General features: G+C 26.0%; 2 protein-coding genes and 8 non-coding genes across 16 annotated transcripts in view; all 10 read left to right on the forward strand.

Annotated features, from left to right (window-relative positions):
- Nucleotides 1-9,127, forward strand: part of LOC132951446 (la-related protein 4) — a 34,779-nt gene extending 25,652 nt beyond the window's left edge. For 5 of the 6 annotated variants that reach the window (XM_061023257.1, XM_061023260.1, XM_061023259.1 and 2 more), the window contains 9 exons: nt 54-166; nt 257-397; nt 5,382-5,654; nt 5,762-5,940; nt 6,029-6,292; nt 6,409-6,609; nt 7,191-7,398; nt 7,749-8,172; nt 8,958-9,127. In XM_061023257.1, the coding sequence (XP_060879240.1) occupies nt 54-166; nt 257-397; nt 5,382-5,654; nt 5,762-5,940; nt 6,029-6,292; nt 6,409-6,609; nt 7,191-7,398; nt 7,749-8,172; nt 8,958-9,070 (1,916 nt within the window). In that variant the 3' untranslated portion in view covers nt 9,071-9,127. The remainder of the gene's footprint in view (nt 1-53; nt 167-256; nt 398-5,381; nt 5,655-5,761; nt 5,941-6,028; nt 6,293-6,408; nt 6,610-7,190; nt 7,399-7,748; nt 8,173-8,957) is intronic. The other variant, XM_061023258.1, reaches the window with a different exon arrangement.
- Nucleotides 1,287-1,364, forward strand: LOC132951532 (small nucleolar RNA Z195/SNORD33/SNORD32 family). Its single transcript, XR_009665358.1, has one exon. It is a non-coding gene; the product is annotated as a small nucleolar RNA Z195/SNORD33/SNORD32 family (small nucleolar RNA).
- On the forward strand, nt 1,648-1,725 carry LOC132951528 (small nucleolar RNA Z195/SNORD33/SNORD32 family). The gene has a single exon (XR_009665354.1). It is a non-coding gene; the product is annotated as a small nucleolar RNA Z195/SNORD33/SNORD32 family (small nucleolar RNA).
- Nucleotides 1,778-1,855, forward strand: LOC132951525 (small nucleolar RNA Z195/SNORD33/SNORD32 family). Its single transcript, XR_009665351.1, has one exon. It is a non-coding gene; the product is annotated as a small nucleolar RNA Z195/SNORD33/SNORD32 family (small nucleolar RNA).
- On the forward strand, nt 2,448-2,525 carry LOC132951526 (small nucleolar RNA Z195/SNORD33/SNORD32 family). Its single transcript, XR_009665352.1, has one exon. It is a non-coding gene; the product is annotated as a small nucleolar RNA Z195/SNORD33/SNORD32 family (small nucleolar RNA).
- On the forward strand, nt 3,365-3,442 carry LOC132951527 (small nucleolar RNA Z195/SNORD33/SNORD32 family). Its single transcript, XR_009665353.1, has one exon. It is a non-coding gene; the product is annotated as a small nucleolar RNA Z195/SNORD33/SNORD32 family (small nucleolar RNA).
- LOC132951524 (small nucleolar RNA Z195/SNORD33/SNORD32 family) lies at nt 3,679-3,756 on the forward strand. Its single transcript, XR_009665350.1, has one exon. It is a non-coding gene; the product is annotated as a small nucleolar RNA Z195/SNORD33/SNORD32 family (small nucleolar RNA).
- Nucleotides 4,165-4,242, forward strand: LOC132951529 (small nucleolar RNA Z195/SNORD33/SNORD32 family). Its single transcript, XR_009665355.1, has one exon. It is a non-coding gene; the product is annotated as a small nucleolar RNA Z195/SNORD33/SNORD32 family (small nucleolar RNA).
- Nucleotides 4,822-4,899, forward strand: LOC132951530 (small nucleolar RNA Z195/SNORD33/SNORD32 family). The gene has a single exon (XR_009665356.1). It is a non-coding gene; the product is annotated as a small nucleolar RNA Z195/SNORD33/SNORD32 family (small nucleolar RNA).
- A 9,933-nt stretch (nt 9,128-19,060) lies between the features above and the next one.
- LOC132950452 (MAPK regulated corepressor interacting protein 2) lies at nt 19,061-23,927 on the forward strand. 2 transcript variants are annotated; one of them, XM_061021926.1, is made up of 5 exons: nt 19,061-19,280; nt 19,734-19,894; nt 21,084-21,134; nt 21,420-21,470; nt 23,043-23,912. In XM_061021926.1, exons 1-5 carry the CDS (start codon nt 19,264-19,266, stop codon nt 23,111-23,113), a joined length of 351 nt encoding a protein of 116 aa, XP_060877909.1. In that variant the 5' UTR covers nt 19,061-19,263; the 3' UTR covers nt 23,114-23,912. The 2 variants fall into 2 exon arrangements, with proteins under 2 accessions (XP_060877909.1, XP_060877908.1); XM_061021925.1 differs by lacking the exon at nt 19,061-19,280 and adding an exon at nt 19,290-19,513 and having other exon boundaries at nt 23,043-23,927.
- Nucleotides 23,928-25,019: the final 1,092 nt, after the last annotated feature.

Raw genomic sequence — 25,019 nt, forward strand, 5'->3', positions numbered from 1 at the left:
TTTTGTTTTTAATGTTTTAAATCTAATAATAATTCATAATAATCCTCAATTAGAGTCGCCAAATGTGCAAGTTGATGATGAAGGATTAAAAGTCCGCCCAAATCACAAACGTTGTATTGTTATCTTGCGGGAAATTCCTCAAACTACTCCAATTGAAGACATTAAGGTTTGTCGCTGGAACGTTCATCTGTAATTTTTCTTAAACATCATAAAATTATAAAACTCATACATATATATCAATTATTTTTGATCACAGGGATTATTTGCTGGTGAATCATGTCCTAAAATGATATCATGCGAGTTTGCTCATAATAATTCATGGTATATCACTTTTGAAAATGATGAAGATGCACAAAGAGCATTTTTGTATCTTCGCGAAGAGGTCAAAGAATTTCAGGTTGGTTCACATTTATATGTAAAAACAAGGATTATATTATATTATTATTTTTAGTGTGTTATTATGAATCAATTTTGTCATCGATATAGTACAATACATTACATGCATTGGAGTTTCTTTCAATATTATATTGATAATAATAATGATAAAAATGTTCTTTATTAAATAACTTGATAATAAAACAACAAATAGTCTTAAAGAATTCAATGCGAGTTAAAAAAAAATTTATGTTTTATAAATATTATAGTATGTAAATTATTGAAAGTTATTTTATGCATTATATTATAACTAACAAAAAAAGTTATTCTGATACATCTTTCAATAACAGTTATACACTTAACAACAATATAAGTGGTTCATAAATATTGGGTTACTCGAGATGGTAATTTATTGTTTTTTATGTTCTTAAATGATAACTACATTACTGTTTATTTTGAATAAAATGTATTTGTATTTTTTCAAACCGTCAAGGTGTTCTGAATTTCTATATTTGACATTGATTCTATTTAAAAAAAATTTGGAAATTGAAGAGATTATATACTAAGACTGAATTCCGTTAAAGACAAATAATTTGATGCTTATGCTGATAATTATTCATACTTTTATGAATTTAAGTGATTGTTTATTACACGCACTACCAACAGAAGCATTATATTTATTAAGTAATATTTATAATTAATAAAACCATATTTCTGATACTTTTTCTAAATCAGTTGATATTTATGTTATATTCTACAATATACATTTTATGATCTTATCTTATTTATTATATACACTACCAACTAATGTATTAATTAGTACTTTTAATTAATTATTATTTAATATTTATGTTATTGTAAATTTTCAAGATGCTAAGAAATTCTGTATAAAATTTAAAAAAAAAGAATTTAATGCTTATGATGATGATTAATTACTCTTACATGAATTTAAGTGATTGTTTATTACATGCACTACCAACTGAAGCATTCTTATGATTAAATGTATATAAATCATAATTAATTGAACAGTTTGGCTGCCAGTTGCTGTTCACTGGTCAAAATGTTCTTCCTTTGAACTGAATTCTGTTAAAAAACATTCATTTGATGGTTCTGATGAAAATATATGAAACTTTGATGAAGTTTTGTGATTGTTTATTACATGTACTGTCAACTAAAGTATTATCTTGAATTAATTTATGTATATTTTTGCAAATAGTCTAGATATTTAGAAATTCTTCATTTGAACTCAATACTGTTAAAGAACTATAATTTAATGCTTATGATGATAATTTATCACATATTAATGAGTTTTGGTGATTGTTTATTACATGCACTACCAACTGAAGTATTAATTATGTTCTAGTAACTTATCAGGATTGTTTCTTTTTAAGAAAAATTGTTTAATGCTTATGATGATAATTTATCACATATTATTGAATTTGTATGATAGTTTATTACATGCACTACCAACTGAAGTATTATTTTGAATTAATTTATTATATTTTTTGCAAACAGTCAAGATGGTTAGAAATTCTCCGTTTGAATGGAGTTCTGCTATGTATATTTTTCGCAAACAGTCAAAATGGTTAGAAATTCACTGTTTGAACGGAGTTCTATTAAAGAACAGTAAATTAATGCTTATGATGTTAATTTATCACATATTAATGAATTTCGGTGATTGTTTATTACATGCACTACCAACTGAAGTATTAATTATGGTTTAGCAACTAGTCAGGATAGTTTTGAAATTGTTTCTTTTTAGGATAAAATGCTTATGATGATAATTTATCACATATTATTGATTTGTAGTGATTTTTTATTACATGCACCTCCAACTAAAGTATTATACTTTTGAATTTATTTATGTATATTTTTCAAATAGTCTAGATGTTAAGAAATTTTTTGTTTGAACTGAATTATGATAAAGAACAATAATTCAATGCTTATGATGTTAATTTATCACATATTAATGAATTTCGGTGATTGTTTATTACATGCACTACCAACTGAAGTATTAATTATGGTTTAGCAACTAGTCAGGATAGTTTTGAAATTGTTTCTTTTTAGGATAAAATGCTTATGATGATAATTTATCACATATTATTGAATTTTTGTGATTGTTTATTACATGCACTACCAACTGAAGTATTATATTTTTGAATTTATTTATGTATATTTTTCGCAAACAGTCAAAATGGTTAGAAATTCACTGTTTGAACGGAGTTCTATTGAAGAACAGTAAATTAATGCTTATGATGTTAATTTATCACATATTAATGAATTTCGGTGATTGTTTATTACATGCACTACCAACTGAAGTATTAATTATGGTTTAGCAACTAGTCAGGATAGTTTTGAAATTGTTTCTTTTTAGGATAAAATGCTTATGATGATAATTTATCACATATTATTGATTTGTAGTGATTTTTTATTACATGCACCTCCAACTAAAGTATTATACTTTTGAATTTATTTATGTATATTTTTCAAATAGTCTAGATGTTAAGAAATTTTTTGTTTGAACTGAATTATGATAAAGAACAATAATTCAATGCTTATGATGTTAATTTATCACATATTAATGAATTTCGGTGATTGTTTATTACATGCACTACCAACTGAAGTATTAATTATGGTTTAGCAACTAGTCAGGATAGTTTTGAAATTGTTTCTTTTTAGGATAAAATGCTTATGATGATAATTTATCACATATTATTGATTTGTAGTGATTTTTTATTACATGCACCTCCAACTAAAGTATTATACTTTTGAATTTATTTATGTATATTTTTCAAATAGTCTAGATGTTAAGAAATTTTTTGTTTGAACTGAATTATGATAAAGAACAATAATTCAATGCTTATGATGTTAATTTATCACATATTAATGAATTTCGGTGATTGTTTATTACATGCACTACCAACTGAAGTATTAATTATGGTTTAGCAACTAGTCAGGATAGTTTTGAAATTGTTTCTTTTTAGGATAAAATGCTTATGATGATAATTTATCACATATTATTGAATTTTTGTGATTGTTTATTACATGCACTACCAACTGAAGTATTATATTTTTGAATTTATTTATGTATATTTTTCGCAAACAGTCAAAATGGTTAGAAATTCACTGTTTGAACGGAGTTCTATTGAAGAACAGTAAATTAATGCTTATGATGTTAATTTATCACATATTAATGAATTTCGGTGATTGTTTATTACATGCACTACCAACTGAAGTATTAATTATGGTTTAGCAACTTGTCAGGATAGTTTTAAAATTGTTTCTTTTTAGGATAAAATGCTTAATGCTTATGATGATAATTTATCACATATTATTGAATTTTTGTGATTTTATATTACATGCACTACCAGCTGAAGTATTATTTTGAATTAATTTATTATATTTTTTGCAAACAGTTAAAATGGTTAGAAATTCACTGTTTGAATGGAGTTTTGTTGAAGAACAGTAAATTAATGCTTATGATGTTAATTTATCACATATTAATGAATTTCAGTGATTGTTTATTACATGCACTACCAACTGAAGTATTATTTTGAATTAATTTATTATATATTTTGCAAACAGTCAAGATTGTTAGAAATTCTCTGTTTGAATGGAGTTTTGTTGAAGAACAATAATTCAATGCTTATGATGTTAATTTATCACATATTAATGAATTTCGGTGATTGTTTATTACATGCACTACCAACTGAAGTATTAATTATGGTTTAGCAACTAGTCAGGATAGTTTTGAAATTGTTTCTTTTTAGGATAAAATGTTAAATGCTTAATGCTTATGATGAAAATTTATCACATATTATTGAATTTTTGTGATTTTTTATTACATGCACTACCAACTGAAGTATTATTTTGAATTAATTTATTATATTTTTTGCAAACAGTTAAAATGGTTAGAAATTCACTGTTTGAATGGAGTTTTGTTGAAGAACAGTAAATTAATGCTTATGATGTTAATTTATCACATATTAATGAATTTCAGTGATTGTTTATTACATGCACTACCAACTGAAGTATTATTTTGAATTAATTTATTATATATTTTGCAAACAGTCAAGATTGTTAGAAATTCTCTGTTTGAATGGAGTTTTGTTGAAGAACAATAATTCAATGCTTATGATGTTAATTTATCACATATTAATGAATTTCGGTGATTGTTTATTACATGCACTACCAACTGAAGTATTATTTTGAATTAATTTATTATATATTTTGCAAACAGTCAAGATTGTTAGAAATTCACTGTTTGAACGGAGTTCTATTGAAGAACAGTAAATTAATGCTTATGATGTTAATTTATCACATATTAATGAATTTCGGTGATTGTTTATTACATGCACTACCAACTGAAGTATATAAATTATGGTTTAGCAACTTGTCAGGATAATTTTGAAATTGTTTCTTTTTAGGATAAAATGTTAAATGCTTAATGCTTATGATGAAAATTTATCACATATTATTGAATTTTTGTGATTTTTTATTACATGCACTACCAACTGAAGTATTATTTTGAATTAATTTATTATATATTTTGCAAACAGTCAAGATTGTTAGAAATTCTCTGTTTTAACAGAGTTCTGTTAAAGAACAGTAAATTAATGCTTATGATGTTAATTTATCACATATTAATGAATTTTCAGTGATTGTCTATTACATGCACTACCAACTGAAGTATATACATTATGGTTTAGCAACTGGTCAGGATAGTTTTGAAATTGTTTCTTTTTTGGATAAAATGTTAAATGCTTATGATGATAATTTATTACATATTATTGAATTTTTGTGATTTTTTTATTACATGCACTACCAACTGAAGTATATAAATTATGGTTTAGCAACTTGTCAGGATAGTTTTGAAATTGTTTCTTTTTAGGATAAAATGTTAAATGCTCATGATGATAATTTATCACTTATGCATATTGTCAATATATATAATTTAAAAATGTTTTTGAATATAAATGATTCATTTCTAAGTTTAATTACTTTAGGGTCGACCTATAATGGCACGTATCAAAGCAAAGCCAATGAATCGCATGGCTGCACCAATATCACCTGTTCCGGTTATAAAAACAGTAAATGGTTTTAGAACTCCGCCAATGCAAGCTCAACCTATCAATCCATATATAGATCAAGGGGTTACACAATCTGGGCCTCCCGCTCCACCCCCACAACATCCTCAAGCTGCCAGATTGTTTTATACAAATGGAGGACCAGCTCAATATGCTCCAGTCAATTATGCTGCTGCTAATCTGCAAGTATATGTAAGTGTATCAAATTATTTTATGTTTTAGATTATTTCTTTAGTAATACATAAATGTTTTAGAGTAGTTTTTTGGTTAGAATAATTATGTTGAATATTATTAATAAGTTACAGCAGCAGCAACAGTCTCCATATTATCCTACAAATATGATTCAACATTGGGCTCATCCTGCGACAGGTGCCTATTACACAACTGATCTTAGTGGCATATTTTCTGTGAATGGATTGGCTCCCCAAGGAAATTTTACTAAACCTCAGAATTCAAGATATAATGTTTCACGTGCTCCGTAAGTATTATTTTAGTAGTCTACTACAAAAGCAATAAAATAAACTTTTTTTTTGCAATTCTTACAAATTTAAACGTATTTCAAATAGTGGTCGAACCAATGGAAAAATGCGTCATAATTCTGTTGGTGGTAGTGAATATTACCGAAGTTCAGCTTCAGATAGTGGTTTACCATCTCGACCTGGTAGTTACACATCTAATGGAAGTCTAACTAAGTCATCTAGTAGTAGTGGATCATTGCATATTTCCAATGCAACCAGAAACTATGTTGACAATCAAGATTCAACTGTAGTTGATAGACAGTCTAGTGGAACAATCAACATCCCAAAAGATCCCACAACATTGCCACCAAGGTAATATATTCTTAAATATTTTATTTTATTTGTCAAAATAGAAAATACTAGTATTTTGAGTTATATTAATTATCAATTGATTTTAAATTATTACTTAAATTGTTTGTATTGCATAGGTATAGGCGAAGGAAGAAAGATGATGAAGTAGGACCAGAAGTTGTAACCACAAGTACTATACCTCAACCACCAACTGGTAGTTTTGATTTGGCTGCTGATGCGTTCCCTCCGTTACCACCTCAAGTTGTGTCCATACCAAACCAGTCACCAACTTCATTGCCCCATGACCAGTTGTCACCTCGTATTAACATTGATCCTAGGTAATTATTAAAACTTATAGTTAGAGACCTAAATCAAGATAACTGCTAAGGTGTCATAATTTTTTTCATGTTAATGTTATAATCAATGCTAAGATATTTAAAAAATGTCTTCTGTTTACAATTTAAATAACTTATATTTATTAAATGATAATTAGACAAAAATATATAAATACAACTGATAAGGAGTTATAACTTTATATATTATCCGATGTGCCAATACCGAATACCTCGGGCTACCTGGAAATATATAACATGAAATAAAAATGGTTAGGTTAGGTTATTTTTGGTTCACATAAATGGTATATTGTTTCTACTTACAAAATAAATCATTATATTGTGCATAATAGCAAAAAATAGAACTAGAAATCTAAAATACTTCAAATATACTATAAATAGCCATATTAAATTTCATGTTTTAAGTCCTTAACAAATAAAAAAAATGTATAACTCACTATCCTATTTTTTATATGTATCTTAGAAAAAACTATAAAATCCGAGCCCGGTTATACATTCTTAATTATTTATAATAATATACTCATTAAATTACATCTTTAATATTATTGACTTATTTTGATTTATAGGATTACTGTAATTTCAACCTCGAGTATTTCAACAGTTCTGTCTGAACCCTCTGTATCTAAGACTGATGATGATATAGACCAAACTGTTAAGTCAGAGAGTCTACCAAATGGTTTACAAACAGTGCCTCCTGTTGGGTTTGTACCTGTGACTGAAATCGTTGATGACGTATCAAATATGTCTTTGAGCTCTGTTAATTTGCTCCCAAAGGTATTTGTTTATTTTAATCAATGTTGAAAATAAATATACAAGGTTATTGCATTTATACCCATTCTAGATCAAATATTTGATGGTAAAAACATAAATGGCAGCGTAAAGAGAACCAATAATAATCAAATATACATGTGCGGGAATTTTGAATTTGTTAGCTTTTGTCAGTGTGTTTTTGATGATAAGAACAATTTATATTTGGGATATCCCTTCACGCAGCTGTTTTGTTTCTGATGATAAAAATCCAAGAATATATGCAATAACCTGTATATTTCAACCATGATCCTAATCTAGTCTTAATGTATTAATAATAGACTAACGGGAAATATGTTATATTGTTTTATTATAAGGTTCAGGATATTGTTACGACTTCGAATTCTATAATAAATCCTACAGATAAGACTGTAATGCCAGCGAAATCTGACATGCCACCTACTACGCCTAAAGCCAATGGTACATCTCTTAATACTAAACCAATTGTACCAAATCATAAGGCTGCTTTGCCATCACAATGTGCTTGTGTCATACCACAACCACCTGCTACATTTTCTGCAGATATGGCTAACAACAATCCTGTTCTTAACGGGAATGGTTCTCCAAATATTGGTCATAAACTAAGTTATGCACAAGTAGCACAGCATCACAAAGAAAGGAATGAGAGCCACATTCCTACCATTATAACATTTGGGCAATCTCCTATTATAGAAGAAGAAAAAAAAGATGAAACCATACCTGTTGTGATACCCCAATCTAAGCAATCAAACCTTACAGCAGGTATAGTTAACACATTTTTAATATTATTTTTTTTTTTTTTAAGTTATTTAAATTTAAAATGATTTTGTATTATATTTCTTATCATCCATCATGTCTATTGACTACTATACCTAATATTTATTATTTAGCTTAAATCACTATCTTTTGACTTCATAAATGTATTAAGAATATGCTACACAGACATTTGTTGTTTTCGTTTTACAAATGTGTAACATAGCAAATTTTATGCTCAGCATATCATGTTTAGCTCCATAAGTTTAAAAATTAGAGTGAATTGACATCTTATAAAATTTAAAGGTAATATTATTATGTAGAGAATCTTATAGGCTTTTTATTATATTTTAATTTTAAAGCAAATTATCAGTATTTTAAAATTGTTTATTGTGTGTACATCTTAAAATACTCATAACTCGCTTTAAAATTAAAATATAATAAAAAGCCTATAAAATGCCCTAGATAATAATCTTACCTTTAAATTTTGTAAGAGGTCAATTCACTATTATTTTTAAACTAATGGGAGCTAAACGTGATCTGCTGAGAGTAAAATGTTGCCATGTTACGCACTTGTATGGCGTATTCAACAAATGTTAGTGTAGCGTCATCTTAAGATCTAATCTGAAACTGCTTTTAAGATAATTAAGTTATTGTTTGTTATCTGTACAGATAGATTTATTAAGTTATTAACTAATAAATAATTAATATTCAAATTGAAATTGTTTTAATAATTAATCTATGCAATGTTTAGAAGATGTTATTTGATATTGATATGATTATGCTCATTTCAGAGGTTCCTCTGACAAATCGGTCTGGTAAAGGACACAGAACAGCAAATAGTGAACGGGGAACAATACCAAGGAAAGGATCATCAAAATTCAATCGTACTAAGTCTCCTAAGTAAAATGTAGATAAGGCCTGAGTATTAGTTGTGACTCAACATAATAAATATAACGGTTCTGTAAGTATTAAAATCATTTTTACAGTCTCGATTAAGTTAAAAAAAATTATTTTTCCATAACTTTAACATTTAAGTTTAAGTTTTGTGTTCCACCAGCAGAAGTTATTTTTCTTAAATTAGCCATCTAAAATATCGTAAATTCCTTAGCACTAGCATTATTTGTACAAATTATGTTCTATAAAATATTAATAAATAAAAACAATTCTATGTTATGTAAAAAATATTATTCCCATATTATCAATTACATAGGTTTTTATGTTATATTTTAGTAACAACCAAATTTCTATATTATGTAAATTGATTATAATCAACTTAGCTTGAAAGCACAAGGTCATTTATGGTTAATTTTTCAGTAAAAAAACAATTCACTACACAAGTATGGCAAATAAGTGGAAGGATCCAGACAGTATCGACACACAAATTGTAACATTGTTTTATGCTTAAATTGGTAGGCTTAAAACAACCGTGATAGATAAATATATCCCCGTCCTACTGTCATTATATTCTAATCAATTTGTCCAAATTATTATGTTTATTGTTAGTTTTTTTTTACATAAGTTTAATATCTTATGATTGTTTCCTTTTATGAAAAAAGAAATGCATAAAACAAAACAACTTTGAAACAAAACTCCTATATAGATATATTATATTCATATATACTTATGTTTATGTATATATTAAAAGATTTAAATAACATAACTGTGATAAAAATTATACATTAACATGCATTAGCTTATATTTGTATGTCATATATTTATATATGTATTTATATATATATATCAATTTGAATTATTTGTAATCGTAATTTGCATTGACATAGTATAATTATGAATTACTTTGAATGTTAACAAGTAACCATTATGTTTCAACTTAATTTATCAAGAATTTCCAATTATGTTATTACATTTTAGTAAGCTTGTAATATTCTTAACCTCAAGTTTTCAGTTGCATTGATATTTATTTTTTGACATTATTTAATAATTGTTATTATAAGTACTTATACATTTTTTTTTATGTATAGTAAAAAATTTTGTGAGTATTGACTGATTGGATTTGAACAAAATTTAAAAGCTTGAAGTTATTACAATGAGGGGTTTGATTTTTCTTTATGTTTGCTTATCACAGTGTTGTTATATATTTCATTCATTGTTTAGTTCAGATGTTTTTCAAATTACGGAATGCTTATAAACAAGTATATTTTTATTATTTATACTTAAAAGCAATGTTGTTTTGTTTTGTCTTTTATTTTAACATTTACCGTGCAAATAATTTTATAAACATTTTAATGTATGCAATATTATTTGTGTTTCACACTAAATTATATTAATTTTTATTGATTGTATTATTTTAGATGAAAAAATGTTAAATTATCCCATGAAACAATATGATACATTTGTCACCCGCATCCGTTAATCGACCAATTTTATTTTATTTTATTTTGTTTTTTTTTTTTTATATTCTTATTTAACTTTTTTGTTTTTAGTTTAATTTTTATTGATATATAAAAAAAAAAATGAAATAGGAGTGAAAGAGTTCTAGTTATATAATATAGTAGAACGATGTTAAAATATTTATGATAAAGCATAATAAGAGGACATCAGGTTTTTTTTTGAAGAAAAATGTAATTTATAATTTTATATCGCTTAAATGTTTTCTGAAAATGTTTTCAAATTTAAATGAAAGATGAAATGATAAAAAAATTTTAAAAACTAAGTTAGTAGACTAGATTTTTTTTTAAAATTTTTACTGAGGCCATGATTGCAAATGGCCAAAATACAATTTAATAAAATGAATTAAAATGTATAGAATTTAGTTATCTTATATATAATGTAGTTAAATGTAAATTATTTGATGATAGTCATCTGTTTGGGTTTTTCTGTCTTATACTATACTTTTATCATTTTAACTTAACGCAACCATTTTGTATACATTGAAACAAAAAGTTTAAAATCAGCCACAGAATAAAAGTACTCAACAAAAATGTATCTAAATGTTTAAATAAGTAATTATTCAAAATTGTCTTAATTTTAATTTTTACTTGGTTGGTTTTGCTCAATTTTTCACAAATACTTAACGTTTATGTTCTTATCCAAATCCAACATCAATATTTAATAATGATTCTCAAATAAAATTCCGTACTCCAATATTTGATTTAAAGTTAAATATTAAACGAGTCCATACCTACTTTATTTATTTGATTTCTTATTGTTACTAACTTTTTGGGATATTCATCAAGTCATAAATGTTTTAGGATAATTTCAAAACTGTATACTGGTCTGAAAAATCTCTTCATATCAAAAACGTTTTGCAAAATTTGCCTTTTTAGTTACCATAATATTTGTCATTTAAATTTGCTAACATAAAAACACTTAATAAATTGAATATAAAATTATCTGGTGTAAATATTATGTGTATGCTCTAAATTAATTGCCACTGGAGATTCTAATCATTTTCATTGATCCATGAAAAACTTCAAAACAACAATTTATTATTATTATTATTATTATTATTATTATTATTATTATTATTAATTTATTATTATTATTTTGTTTATTGTTACATAGTGGTTGATACATTTCGCCAGTGTATTGTAATGGCCATATATGTGTTATGTTTGTTGTTTATTGTTTTAAAAATAGAGTAGGTATATGGCTTAAATAAAATATATAATATAACAAAATAAAAAAAAAGCTCATAATGGAAGCCCCATTAAGTATTGTTTGTTTGTTTTATCTTTTTTGTTTTTAGTTGTTTAATTATTTTGGGTTATATTGTGTTATTTGTAATCTTCATTTTGAATGTCTCGATATTGAATATTATTAAAATTGTACACTTCAAGAACATTTTAAAATGTAATTAGTTGGAAGGATACTGGGATGACATTTTTTCTTTTGACAAAATGTATATTTTTTTATTAATCATGTATATACTTGTTATTTTTTTTTAAATACCTAAATAGCTAAATAATTAACATATATAAATATTTAAGTGGAATTAGGAAATAATTTCCCTTAGTACTAGTCATGGGAGGCTAATATTGATAAATATATATTTATACATACATGTCTATACAATGTGTGTTAGTCTATGGTTTAATTTATTAACTGATTTTCCAATCATTAATTATCTGATTTTTATTTACTTAAATAAAACAATTTTGTAAGATATTATTGAATATGATTGCAAACCTGCTTTTTAAACATAATTAACCTAGAAATATATAATTAATACATAATGTATAATATATTATATCATATTTTGTTTAAATTACTGCATTACTGTAATTATAATATATCCTGTAAACATTTTATCTTATTAAGTATAAATAACTGCCTTGGTAATTAAATATATTTTTTTTATTGATCATATGACTGCAAATAATACATTGGAGTCTTTATCATCATTAATAATAATAATTAAAAAATAATGAATACAACAAGCGCACAGTGTTTTTAAATACTACTATTTCAAAGATTGCGGGAGAGGGTTTGCTTGATTGGAAAATTAGAAATTCTTTGTAACTTAATGGCTATCATTCAATTTTTTTTCACCATGCCCTGACACAATTTGTATATCAAAATATGTATTAATGTATATTCCTTCCTAGTCGAAGGAAACTTAAATAAAATTAAAAATTAAAAAAAAAATGTTTCATTTCTTTATAATATTTTAATTTTAACTAACAGAAAGGTTACAACAGTTTGAAACCATAGTTTTTTGTTTTGTTGAATTTTTATTTTCTTTAGTTGTCAAATGTATATTCTTTTGTAGTCATTGAATTATTTACAAAAATAAATAAATATCGAAGCTCAATAGTATTAAATTATTATTTCTTTTACTTGCCTTAATGACTTGTTATGAAATCTTTTAGTTCCATTATTTGTTGTAAATGTTTTGTTTTGTAATTTAAGTGAAATTTACTAATATATATTCAATTTATTTATAAATAAAAAATATTTTTAAAAGTATACTGTTTGTTATCATTGTAATATGGTAATCAAAAATATTAATTCCCAAGGTAGACTACTTCATTAATAATATTTAAGCCTATGGTGCATACTACATCATAAACCTAGTATCTATTTCATAAAATTGTTTTCTAATTGAATATCGTTTTCGTTTTAGCATATTATTATCATTATAAACGACTATTGACATTACCTATTTAGTATTTATGTAGGCCTTCCAGGTTTTTATATTATATAGAATTAACAGCCAGCCTTAGTATTCCATATTGTTAGGTACCTATATAATATTACTCATGATTTTATTATAACTCCCCTTCTGCCAGATTTCCATCAACCTGTACTGTTGCGCCTAATTCCACTGTTTTTGTTACAATATTATATAATAATAATAATCTTATAAAAACTGAGTGTTTATTGATCATAATATATATTATTAATAAATTGTTACATGTGAATTCAAACGGTAAAACGATGTACAGTTATTATAATAATTATAATTTCAAATCGCATTAACGTTTGAAACCAGTTGACTGATCCATTTATTTCTGTTTTAATCGAAAACTATTTTAACTTATTTATATTTATATTTTTTAAAAATTCGTAAAAACTATTATTATACTGATAATTATAATAATATGAATATTTAAAAAAGAATAAAAGTGGTTATGTAATTGTTAAGGTGTAAATAATAATATGTTCTTTCAAACTGGATTTCATGACCAACTAGTAAGAAAAAAAAAATTAAAAAATAAAATAAATATACTAATAATTAAAGCTTTATTTAGTTGTGTTTTTCTCCTCTTAAAATGGCGTGCGGTTCATCCCAATGGATGACGTACAAGTTTAAGTGTTTAATGTTCATGGAGTCTTGTTTGATTTGGAATTTTTGTGATATTTGATTATTAATCTTATAAATACATACATTATAATATATTATAAAGAAAAACAAATAGCAAACCTTGTTTTATTGTATTTTATCATAGATATGTATAACAATTATATGGTAATTGTACAATATGTTTTTATATTCTTTTCACCCGAATAAGTTTTCCTATTTCCTGTGTACCTACTACCTGAAAGTCTCAAACCTAACCTCACCAGAGTTCTGAACCAATTTATTAAATTGCAATAGGTAATGCATACAATTAATAGTTTCTACTGTATTTTCCATAGTAGTAAAAATGAAATAATTTAAAAAAATAGAAATTGCACTTTTCAAGTTAAACACAATTTTTTTTTATAAGCATTTAAAGTTCAAATTTTGACAAACTATCAAATTTAAAGTTTAATATTTATTTTGTAGTTAAAAGTTTATAAAATGTTTACTTTACTTTATCTTTACTTTTTTAGCTAAGGATTGAAAATTTAAAACAATGCTCTATTTACAATAATATCATCAAATATACTTGTTAATATCATAGGCTGACTGACCGTTTTCGCTCAGAATAGTTTTTCTTATACAATGATATTATATCATTGAATTCAAATTTAACACCACCCATTGCAGTGACCCACTTGTAACCTACTGTACAGCAGAGCGACATCCACTTACCCACCTTTTTTTTTTTTATTACATGTGTAGCGCATTTGGCTATAAATTATATTGTAAGGCGTAAGTAAATATTTACGACGAGACTTGGAATTCTGTAATTTCTACATTACTTTATTACCTACTAGAAGTAAAATATTAAACCAATACCAATTTGTGCAGTACTTAATCTTATATGGGGATTGTTTTGATGACTATGAAATATTTATAATACCTTTATAACTATAGGTGACTATATTTTAAAATTCAGTTCTAGGTACCTACTTAAAACTATTGTTTGAGTACCTACCTAGGTAATGTATAACCAATATTATTGGTTTCGACGCAGAATATTTTTAATTTTGTCTCTATTCATAATAATGCATCTATATCTATAGGTATAAATTTAAATTTTACAAATTCAAACTTCTACAGTAGCTTTCTCATTTATACAGACCACAGACATCAATCAAAACGCACAAACAGAACAGGTTTCACAATAGTAGACAATACATCAGTCAAAACCGTCAGACTTCATTTATTCACCTGCATGAACAGCGGAAATCTATGCACTATACATGGCAGTACAATTTACAGTCCCATCAGACAATAAATTCACTCTTATGATTGATTCTCTTAGCGCTCTAATATCCAATAATAATACGAGCACCAGCTGAACGAACCTATCCAACTCACCAAACAACTTATCTCCTCATCCAAATATAAAACCAATGTATGGTAAAGAATATAATATTAAAATACCTACTAAAATTAATGACTAATGTAATAATAGGTAATTAGATTTAGATTATAATACTAGGTTTAAAGAACAAACATATTAGAAATTTAGTAAGAATATATTTTCTTTATTCAATGAACACATGCAAGAGAAAAATTACAAATAAATAAATAAATAATATATTACATAAAAACAAAATCATTATAATAAAGAAATATCAATTTTATTAACTTACATAAGATTATTGTTTCGTCCTAAAAAGGACGGCTTAGTGAAAAGTACTTGGCTAAAGATACTGAAACATAACAGTTATAAATAAAAATTAATTAATATCAACAGCTGGTTTTATTTCTTAATTCAATATTTATAAATTTGAAAGAATTTTAAATGTTTTCTTCTTATCATCAGTACGTAATTCTTGAGATTCCTTGTTGCTTCTATTTAATGAATTGTATATTCTAAATCTTAAGAACAGGTTAATTAAGAAATCTTTAGGGAAATTATCACACGGATGGTAAAAAAAAATTGTATTTAAAATTAAATCTCTAAGAGTCTTACCCACATTAGGCTGAGGAGCTAATGAAATAAAATGCCTATTAAAAACTTGATTAATTTGAACAATATACTGATAAAAAGTAGAATTCGGCATAATTAAATCACGGAATAATAAAGAAGGATTTTCTCCATATGATGTAAAATGGGAATAAAAAGCTTCACTGGATAATGAAGTAGTTGCTTGTGCAAAATTTAAACAAGTTGAACATTGATGCACTTTTAAACATTGCCCGATTAAGTAACCGCAAAAGTATGTCAAAGCATTTTGATCAGGTAAATTAATTTGTTTGTAATTTTTAATGTTTCTAATAGGTAATGGAAATTGAATAGGATTTTTTTCTGGGAAAAGTATTTTAATTTCATTTGTAGGAGTATTTTCAAGCCTAAGTAAAATATCATCTAAATCTTGAATACAGTTAGCACCTTCAGATTGCTCAAAATAATCAAGACAAAAAAGTTTTTTAAAAGTACGTTTAAATTGAATGGGTGTAGGATGTATGATATTTCCATTTTGATTTCTTACAGTTCCAACAAATTTTTGTAAACAGTCTTGATTTAACCTATACGTACATATTGGATCTATTTTGGAATGATTATTAAGAGATAAATTTTGATAAAGACGTTTTAATCCAGCGATTGATATTAACCAGCCATTAATAAATTGTATATTATAGTGTCTAGATATATTAACCCACTCATTTTTTTTAGTATCAAATTTTTGAATTTCTAAATTTAAAAAATAATTAAACATTAAATTTAAAAAATGTTTTTGATAATAAGAGTCTGAAAATGGTAATGAATAACGTCTTAATTCATCATGATTATAAACTTCAGTAGAAATGGGATGTGAATTAAACATATCAAACAGTTTATTCATGGAATCTAAGAAATCAATTGTATCGAGGGCACTATGTGGTAATTTACTATAAGAAACTAGAGTAGTCATCCCTGCAACCACTGTATGATTGAAAATCTCGGAGGCTAATTTGCAACTCAATTTTTGAAAACTATCAGGATTTAAATGAACTTTAGTTAGTTTAGGCGCCAAACGATTTTGTTTACTATTTTCAGAATCGTAAAAATTGGTAAGATAAACTTTTTCTGCTATTTTGCTCAGAGATTTGAAACGATATTCAAAAAAGTGATTTCTAGTTGCCTTTAATAAATGAGGTGGATCATACATGTAAACAATTTCTTTGTCTCCAACATTAAAGTAAGGGGTATGGGGGGTAATAGATTGTTGATCTGCAAAGCGCTTACAACTTGAACGTAAATCAGAAATCATGACTAATACATTAATAGAGATATTGGCCAACTTTTGGACAGCTTGGAAGATTATATTTTGCAGATCATATCCAGTAAAAGTAGAAGCAACAAAAAAATAGCCTATAGGTTGTTTCCAAGAACTATGTAGACCACGGATCATAAGGATTATAACTGATTTTGCAACATCGCAAGATTTAATAGAACCTGTGTTGTGAAAACCCGTTATTTCATCTTTTTTGAAATCAAAGAAAAGAAAAGATTTAAGCGACATTTCATTTACACACAAGATACATTCTTTAGACTTCATTGTCATAGAGTTTGCTTTTACTGCTAGAACTTTAAACAAAAAGTCATTTAAACCAGGATTAATTTCCCAATTATTTGTAGTTTTTTGCAAAGTTCTAACAGATGGCAAATTCCAAGATTTTTGAAGTAATCGAAATACTGTAGGTCCTAAAAAATATACCATGAGTGCGAATTGTTTTGTCTCATAAGAAAAGCCATAAGAATGTTCATGTGGATCTTGCAATGTTAGTTTGGACTGGACTTTAACAAAATTAGCAAAACCTTTATTGAGAAAATTGTCGCACATTAAATGAAAAAACTCTAATGTTGAAGACTTTTTTTCCTGGTCAGAACAATGTTTTTTTAATGTAAGGAATTTTTTATAAAGATCATTAAATTTATTTTTTTGGATACTTAGCAGTCTATGAAGTTTAGTATTTTCTGGTGTGTTGTTTGATAGAGTTTGATGTGTTTGAGTTTCAGAGGTTGAACTGTTGCCTAATTTTATACAAAATAAAATACAACATTAATATAATATTACTTGCTAAACAAAAGTAAATAGGTATATTTACTTTTAGAAGTTGTACAAGACATGTTGGACGATAGGGACTCGGTTTTGATGTTAACAGAATCGGCTGTTTGAACAGCCATTATTCTTTTAGTACATGGAGTGGACTCCTCAGAAATAATTTCTACACTGCCAGTTTGTTTCAACTTTACATCAGGCCAGTTAAATACAGAAGGCACAGCATTCCAATTCAAGCGTTTATTAGTGTTGAAATCTGATTTGACAAAATGCTCTGAACATAATTTATATGTTCGATAACAAATGTCTGGACCCTTTTCTAATAGATCAGGACGTCGGCAGATTTTAACCCACTTATAAAATCTATAACATTATAAAATTATGTACCTATTACAACATTGTTAGATTAAGACATTATTAATATTATATTGATTAAATTTACCTTTCCTTATCCATTGGAAATCTATGAAGAGTAACATTTGACGAGGGACCATACTTGTTAGGACATACAAGACACTTTACACCCATTTTAAAGTGAAAATGGGTAAAAAAAGATTGGTGGATGGTTTAGACAATATTATGACTTATATATGACTAGGTTTTTTATAGTATAAAACAAATAGTACGATGAAAAATTTGGTTGGTTCAGTCAGCGTTCACAAATTTGCAAAAAGTAAACGAAAACTGAATACCAAAAAATACATAATCTGATAACATGACAAAATAACAAAATACAATGGCTCAATTCGATGACAAATTAAATATTCTGTCAAACCGAAATGCTGAATGCTAAATAACTATCAAGACATCAAGTTATTAACCTGCGGACGCAGTGACATGGCAAGCAATTAGCAAATGGCTTTTTTTCGGCATCGGCAATCGGCATGGCCATGACGACATGTCGGGACTAGCTTGGTCGCCGCGCTTGCCAAGCAGTGCAGCCAACAACGGCAGGGGGGCCTACAAGTGAGTGAGTATTGTGCCGGTGGCCTGTCACATTTATAAGGTCTATGATTTTTGCATAAAATATTATCACTTGACACTTTGATGTTTGATAATGCTTGCTATTATCGTAGTGCGTCGCTCTCGCAGTTGACGTAAACTTTTCTTTTGTTTTGTTTTTGTTTTTCGTGAACAATATTTCACAATATTATTATAAATCATAATAATATATATTTTGTTCCACATCGCTTAATATCATCATTATTGTATCGCCGTAAGTCAAAAACTCATAACCCGCACAGTCTTGTATAAGACTTACAAAAGCCAATGACACAGATCACTGGGTAAGTTTTGCTTCCGAACCAGTAGATACGTCCTGCCTTTTTCATAACGACAACAACGGTTGTAATAAATAATAGCGACGCCACTGCATGGACTCTATGGGCTGCAAGTAACCGGTCGCAGATGACACGAAACGTCGTGGAATGGATCGTTTTCCAATGATGATTTTTGTCTTTAGGCGGATAATCCACTTGTCCACCTACCACAGACTCGACCAGCGTGCGCATGGCGATAAGTGAATAAAATTCTGGTGGCGTACCTATAAGTTACCCGTAACCTACAATGTATTAAAATCCAACAGTTATTAAAAATTGTTATTGTTCCCAATCGGGTTGTCCCCCTTGCCGCCGCCAGCCATCATTTGTAGCTACGCTGCGTCTTGACAAATATTTCCTCACGGACAACTACACGATAAATTGGCTCAACTAAGTTAGATAAAATTCTTAATATTTTAGGGTAAATAATACATCTATCATGGGTCGTCGTTTAACTGGACCGTCTGCGAGAACTCGTGATGCACAACCCCTTCCAATATCAACACAACATAATTCATCTGCAACAAATGATCGAAACAATTTATCACAACATGATGAACTTATTCATTTCGTTGGTGGTTGTAAGTATAATATCTTGTATAAAATAATATCTAATAGAGGTATATGCATAATGTTTCCCGATGTACCTATAGCTGAAGTTATATTTCCTAACTCCTTTCAGTGACTGAAACTTCTTTATAATAAATTTTCTTTTCATCTAGCCTTCAATATTATTTTAAGGGGATTGGAAGCTGTAATTTTCTGACTTTCTAATACACATGGAACAGGAATTTTGATGTGTTTTCATTCTATCATACCAGTTGATCTAGAGAAGAATTCTAAAAAAAAGATTTAAATTTATTGTCAAATCAATTTTAGATCGACTATCCTGGATTTTTAATTTTTTTGATTTTAACTTCTCTAAAAATTAAAAAATTAAATTTCCTTTATTAGTACAATTTTTTTTAATATTTTGGGGCATAATATCAAAAATGTGGAGAAGTCGATTTGAAGTAGACATGACGAAAAATTCAAATTTGTTTTTAGTATTCTTACCGCTTATCAATTGGTACGTTGGAATGTAAACACGTCAAATATCCTATATAATTACCTACATTGAGTGTTAAACAATGACAGAAAATCACCGCTTCCAATCCCCTCAAGCTATAACTAAACAACATAATTATAGATTTTTTTTTTATCATTGATCTGTGCTATACTATTATACCTACAGTTGTATTATTAATTTTATATAATTATATTACTAAAACATATATGTTAAAGTGTGTAGATTTTTAAAAATGTAGGTAGCTAGTAAATTATAATTTTTTTATTATTAAAAATATAACAATGGATAAATACAATGACATATTATAAAACATATAACCAAATCATCTTTTACACCTACTAATATTAAAAAATATATTATTTAAGTTTATGCACATTTGTAAATTAAAAGATATTATTTAAATATATTTTAGAATATTCTTAAGAATTACCTATAAAAACAGTTAAGTTCCATAACACATAATCTCTAAATAATTCTATAATTTGTATGTTATAGTATATTATACTTTCAAATTATATTTTATTTACAAATAATATTATAATTTTTTATTGCATGTGAAATGTATAACATCAAAATATAAAACTTACATTGTAAACTTTTATTTTTTTTTAACTTAAATCAAAAATAATCCTGTTTGACTGTATATTATTATAAGCTGGGGTAGAGTTACGCCTACTAATTTGTTATTACTAATGTTTTAGCATGGAATGTTATTTTTCAAGAGTATCAAAATGGATGCCAAGGATCTAATGGTAAGTTCCTTATCCTTACAAATTATTAAAATTCATTAACTATGAGGCTACGTAACAAATTTAGTATCCACATTAAGGATAAGTATAACTACTGTACTGTAGTTGTATCATTTAATATAAATTATAATTTACATTTATACTCAAAAATTATAAATAAATACATAATTATAATTGTATACTCTTTATACAGATATATACATTTATTTTTTTCTACATTAAAATCAAATTTAGTTATTTAATTTATGATAGTAGATATACTATTTATTTTAATCTATATTTTTTTAGGTCGTTTTCATATACAGTTCTATGAAGAAGGAAATAGTGATACATTAAAAGGTATTATGCTTTAATGTTATTAAATCATATTTGAATTTCTTTATTGTTTATAAATTAAGTTTATAGGTATTAATAACAGAATAGTTATTTATATTAGAACTATTGTTAATTATAGCCTAATAAGCAAAACTTGCAAGTTTGTGCATTTTTATATCATCTTGTTAAGTTGTGTTTGTGCATTTGACCATAGCAATACAAATTTACATCATTTTTATGATAGAATTTGATTGTCCTACCTATCTATTTACCTCAAACATACTTAATATAATATTTATATTCCTAGTACTTGGTTAGTCCAATTCTCAAGTATGCTCCCCTGCCAGTTATACAACTATATTGCAATGTGACACCTGTCTTATCAAGTCATTGTCATTTCACTTGTAGTGTTAGATGATTTAGAAATTGATTTTAAGATATCACAATTCATTAAAATGTGCAATTTTATTTTTTAGTATATATTTACTGTAAAATCATAGTTAAAACTTAAAATTCTTAGACCGAATGATTCACTAAGCAATGCTCGCCCTCTTTCTTTTTCAATAATGCAGTTATTAAAAATTGATTCCTGACGTTTTAAAATATACTTAAGACCATAATTTTAATTCCTAGAAACTTGTTGTACTACTTAGTGAGATATAAACTTCTGTTTTTCAAATGGCAACCTCTGTTTTATACAGTAAATTATTTAGCAGATAATTTTTCTGACAAATATAAAAATCTAAGTGTAAAATAAAAATTGTGGTTTGGTTAGATTGTTATTAATTTGTTAACCTTTTTTGGTAGGGGTACATGTGCCAGAGAATAATGCCTACAACTGTGATATTGGCACAGCGACCCTTTTAAATTTAAATTTATAAATTTTAAAACGGCCTTCCTTAAATTAAATTGGCATAATTCCTAAAATAACAAAAACATTTTTTATTGTTGTTGTTTATAGTATAAATAAAATTAGTACCTATAATAATTGCGATAGTTGAATTTGTATTTGCGTTTTTGCAAACTGAGGTCTTATTAATTTCCGTATTTGATATCGGTTCTATTAAAGCATAGAACAATAATTAAAGTTATGAAACAAATTCATGCCTATGATAATAATTTATACCATTTTTATCTATTTTATTGGCTCATATTACATTTCCAAATAAAGCGTTTTTTTATGATTTATTATACATAACTGTCAATTAAATTTTTCTAATACATTCTCAATATCTTTTTTATATGTCTGTTTACATGTAGTTAGGTACTTAAAATACATATTTTTTAACAACTGTAGTATAAGAGTTAATTGTTAACAAATATAATTTTAGTGTATTAGTTATAAATAGGTAAAAATAATTTCATAAATTACTAATTTGTGAAAATAAAAATTGCATAGTATATATTTTTAGAGATGGTTTTAAATTCTTAAAATATCAGTTAACTGTAATTATTTGATATTTTGGTTTATGTGTTAGAATATAATATATTTATATTACTAGTACTATGTTCAATAAATATTAATAACAACAATTTTAGATAATTACTAAAATATTTTGTGTATTAAGTAAGTCTTAATGCTTTAATTTATTTCAGGATTTAAACCCTTTGATCTAGAAGCCTGGTGGGGAAAACAAACCATCCAACGATACCAACAACGTTCCTAATGTTATTATACTAATATAATGTATTGTATTTTTCAGTTAATTTTTTTTTCCCAATTATTTAATATACAAAATGGCTTATTCCTAATATCTTGATACTGACAATTAATTTATACATTATTATCTGCTATCAGTTATTAATTATCAACCTCATGCAGGTATGTTCTAACAATGTATGACATGCCATAATATTTTTATAATTAAAAATTGTATCATGATTGGCAAAAAAAAAATTAACAAGTATTATTTAATTTAATTTACTCTTTCAAAACTAAAATATATAATGTATATATTTAGAGTTAGAGAGTAGGGATTAAAATATATATTTATCCCCATCAATAAATTTGACATTCCAATTAATTGGATATATTTTTAGAGTAGCGTGTATATTCGTTATTATATATTTTATTTTTATTATAGTTGACATGATGTTTTTCATCTACAATTTATTTTATTTTAAATTCTTATATGTTTTTCAATTATATACTTATAATTTGATGATTATTATTAATTTATCCATTAGTATTATTTAAAAACTCAGAAATATTCAAGGTTCTAGTTAACAAAACTTTATTATTGCTATAATATTATTATTTATTATTGATTAATTATAAACTATAATTTTTCTGATTATTATTGAGTATTTAACCAAACCAATGTAGATAATTCAACATTGTAAATTGTATTATTTCATTAAGTAAATCAGAATTGTACTTGTAATAATATAAATAGGTAGTTTTATATTTTATACATAATTTAGCATTAACATAGTTAATATATACCAACATTCTTCTAAAAAAATTAATTGTATTTAAAGTTATCACATTTTTTCTATTTAAAATAAAATATATTATTTTATACTGAAATTGAAACTGGTGTTTTCCTTATAACATAATATTATTATGTTTTGTTTTTGACATTTTGACATACCTACCATAATATATACATATTTTTCTCATTTGGTTTTTAAAACAATTTACACAGTTTTGACATTCATGTAATATTTTAATCTTAATAAGATGTATAAAAAGTTGTAAAAATGTATTTATATGTGTCAGATAATATATTTAAAAAAAGAAAAGAACTCAGTTTATACTGGTTGATATGTATTTTATTTACTTAGATTACTTGGTGAGTTAGAGTTCAATTTATCTTGATTCATTTAATTCTTAATGGCACTTAAAACGTTTACATTTATATTAACTATTATACAAAATACTAATATTCAAAATATTGAATTTAATGTACTATTATAATTTTATTAAAAATCCTTAAATGAAGAAAGAAGAATGATTAAACTTAAAAGCCGTACACCTGTGATTGATTATGCTAATTACTAAACTGGAAATAGGTATATTGTAAACTGATATGAATTACTTACCAGTTGATTGTAAACTATATTTTGACTATTTACTTCCTTGATTTCTTATTCAAATATAGATCTACATTTCTAATTATTTTTTATGATATAAACATAATAAACACTTCATAGTTATTTGTTTAGTGCCTACCTATATTTTTGTAATAATGCTTTGATTAGTACAATCTATAAGTTTGTGTTAATCTTGGTGGTCCTGCTGATAATCAGCTCATTAAACCATATATTATTATTATGTAGGCACTTCTTGGCTAAGGCCAATGTCAAGAAATAGATCATTAAAAACTGTATGGTGGGTAATCTTAACTTAAAACCTATGCTTATCTTTTTCTTTTAGAGACTTCAATATTCAACAACAAGTTTATCACCTTAGATAGACATATTAATTTCTTGTTTGTTGTAGCGTATCATTAGAATTGCGTACACATAGAATATAGATTCTGTCGATAGTAGGGTACATCTACTTGAAACAGTGTGCATCACTATTGAAGTATTGACTGTGGCCACTTATTTTGTTTTTGTACCCTATGC

Source organism: Metopolophium dirhodum, chromosome 8, assembly GCF_019925205.1.
Source record: "Metopolophium dirhodum isolate CAU chromosome 8, ASM1992520v1, whole genome shotgun sequence".
NCBI classification, from domain to species: domain Eukaryota; kingdom Metazoa; phylum Arthropoda; class Insecta; order Hemiptera; family Aphididae; genus Metopolophium; species Metopolophium dirhodum.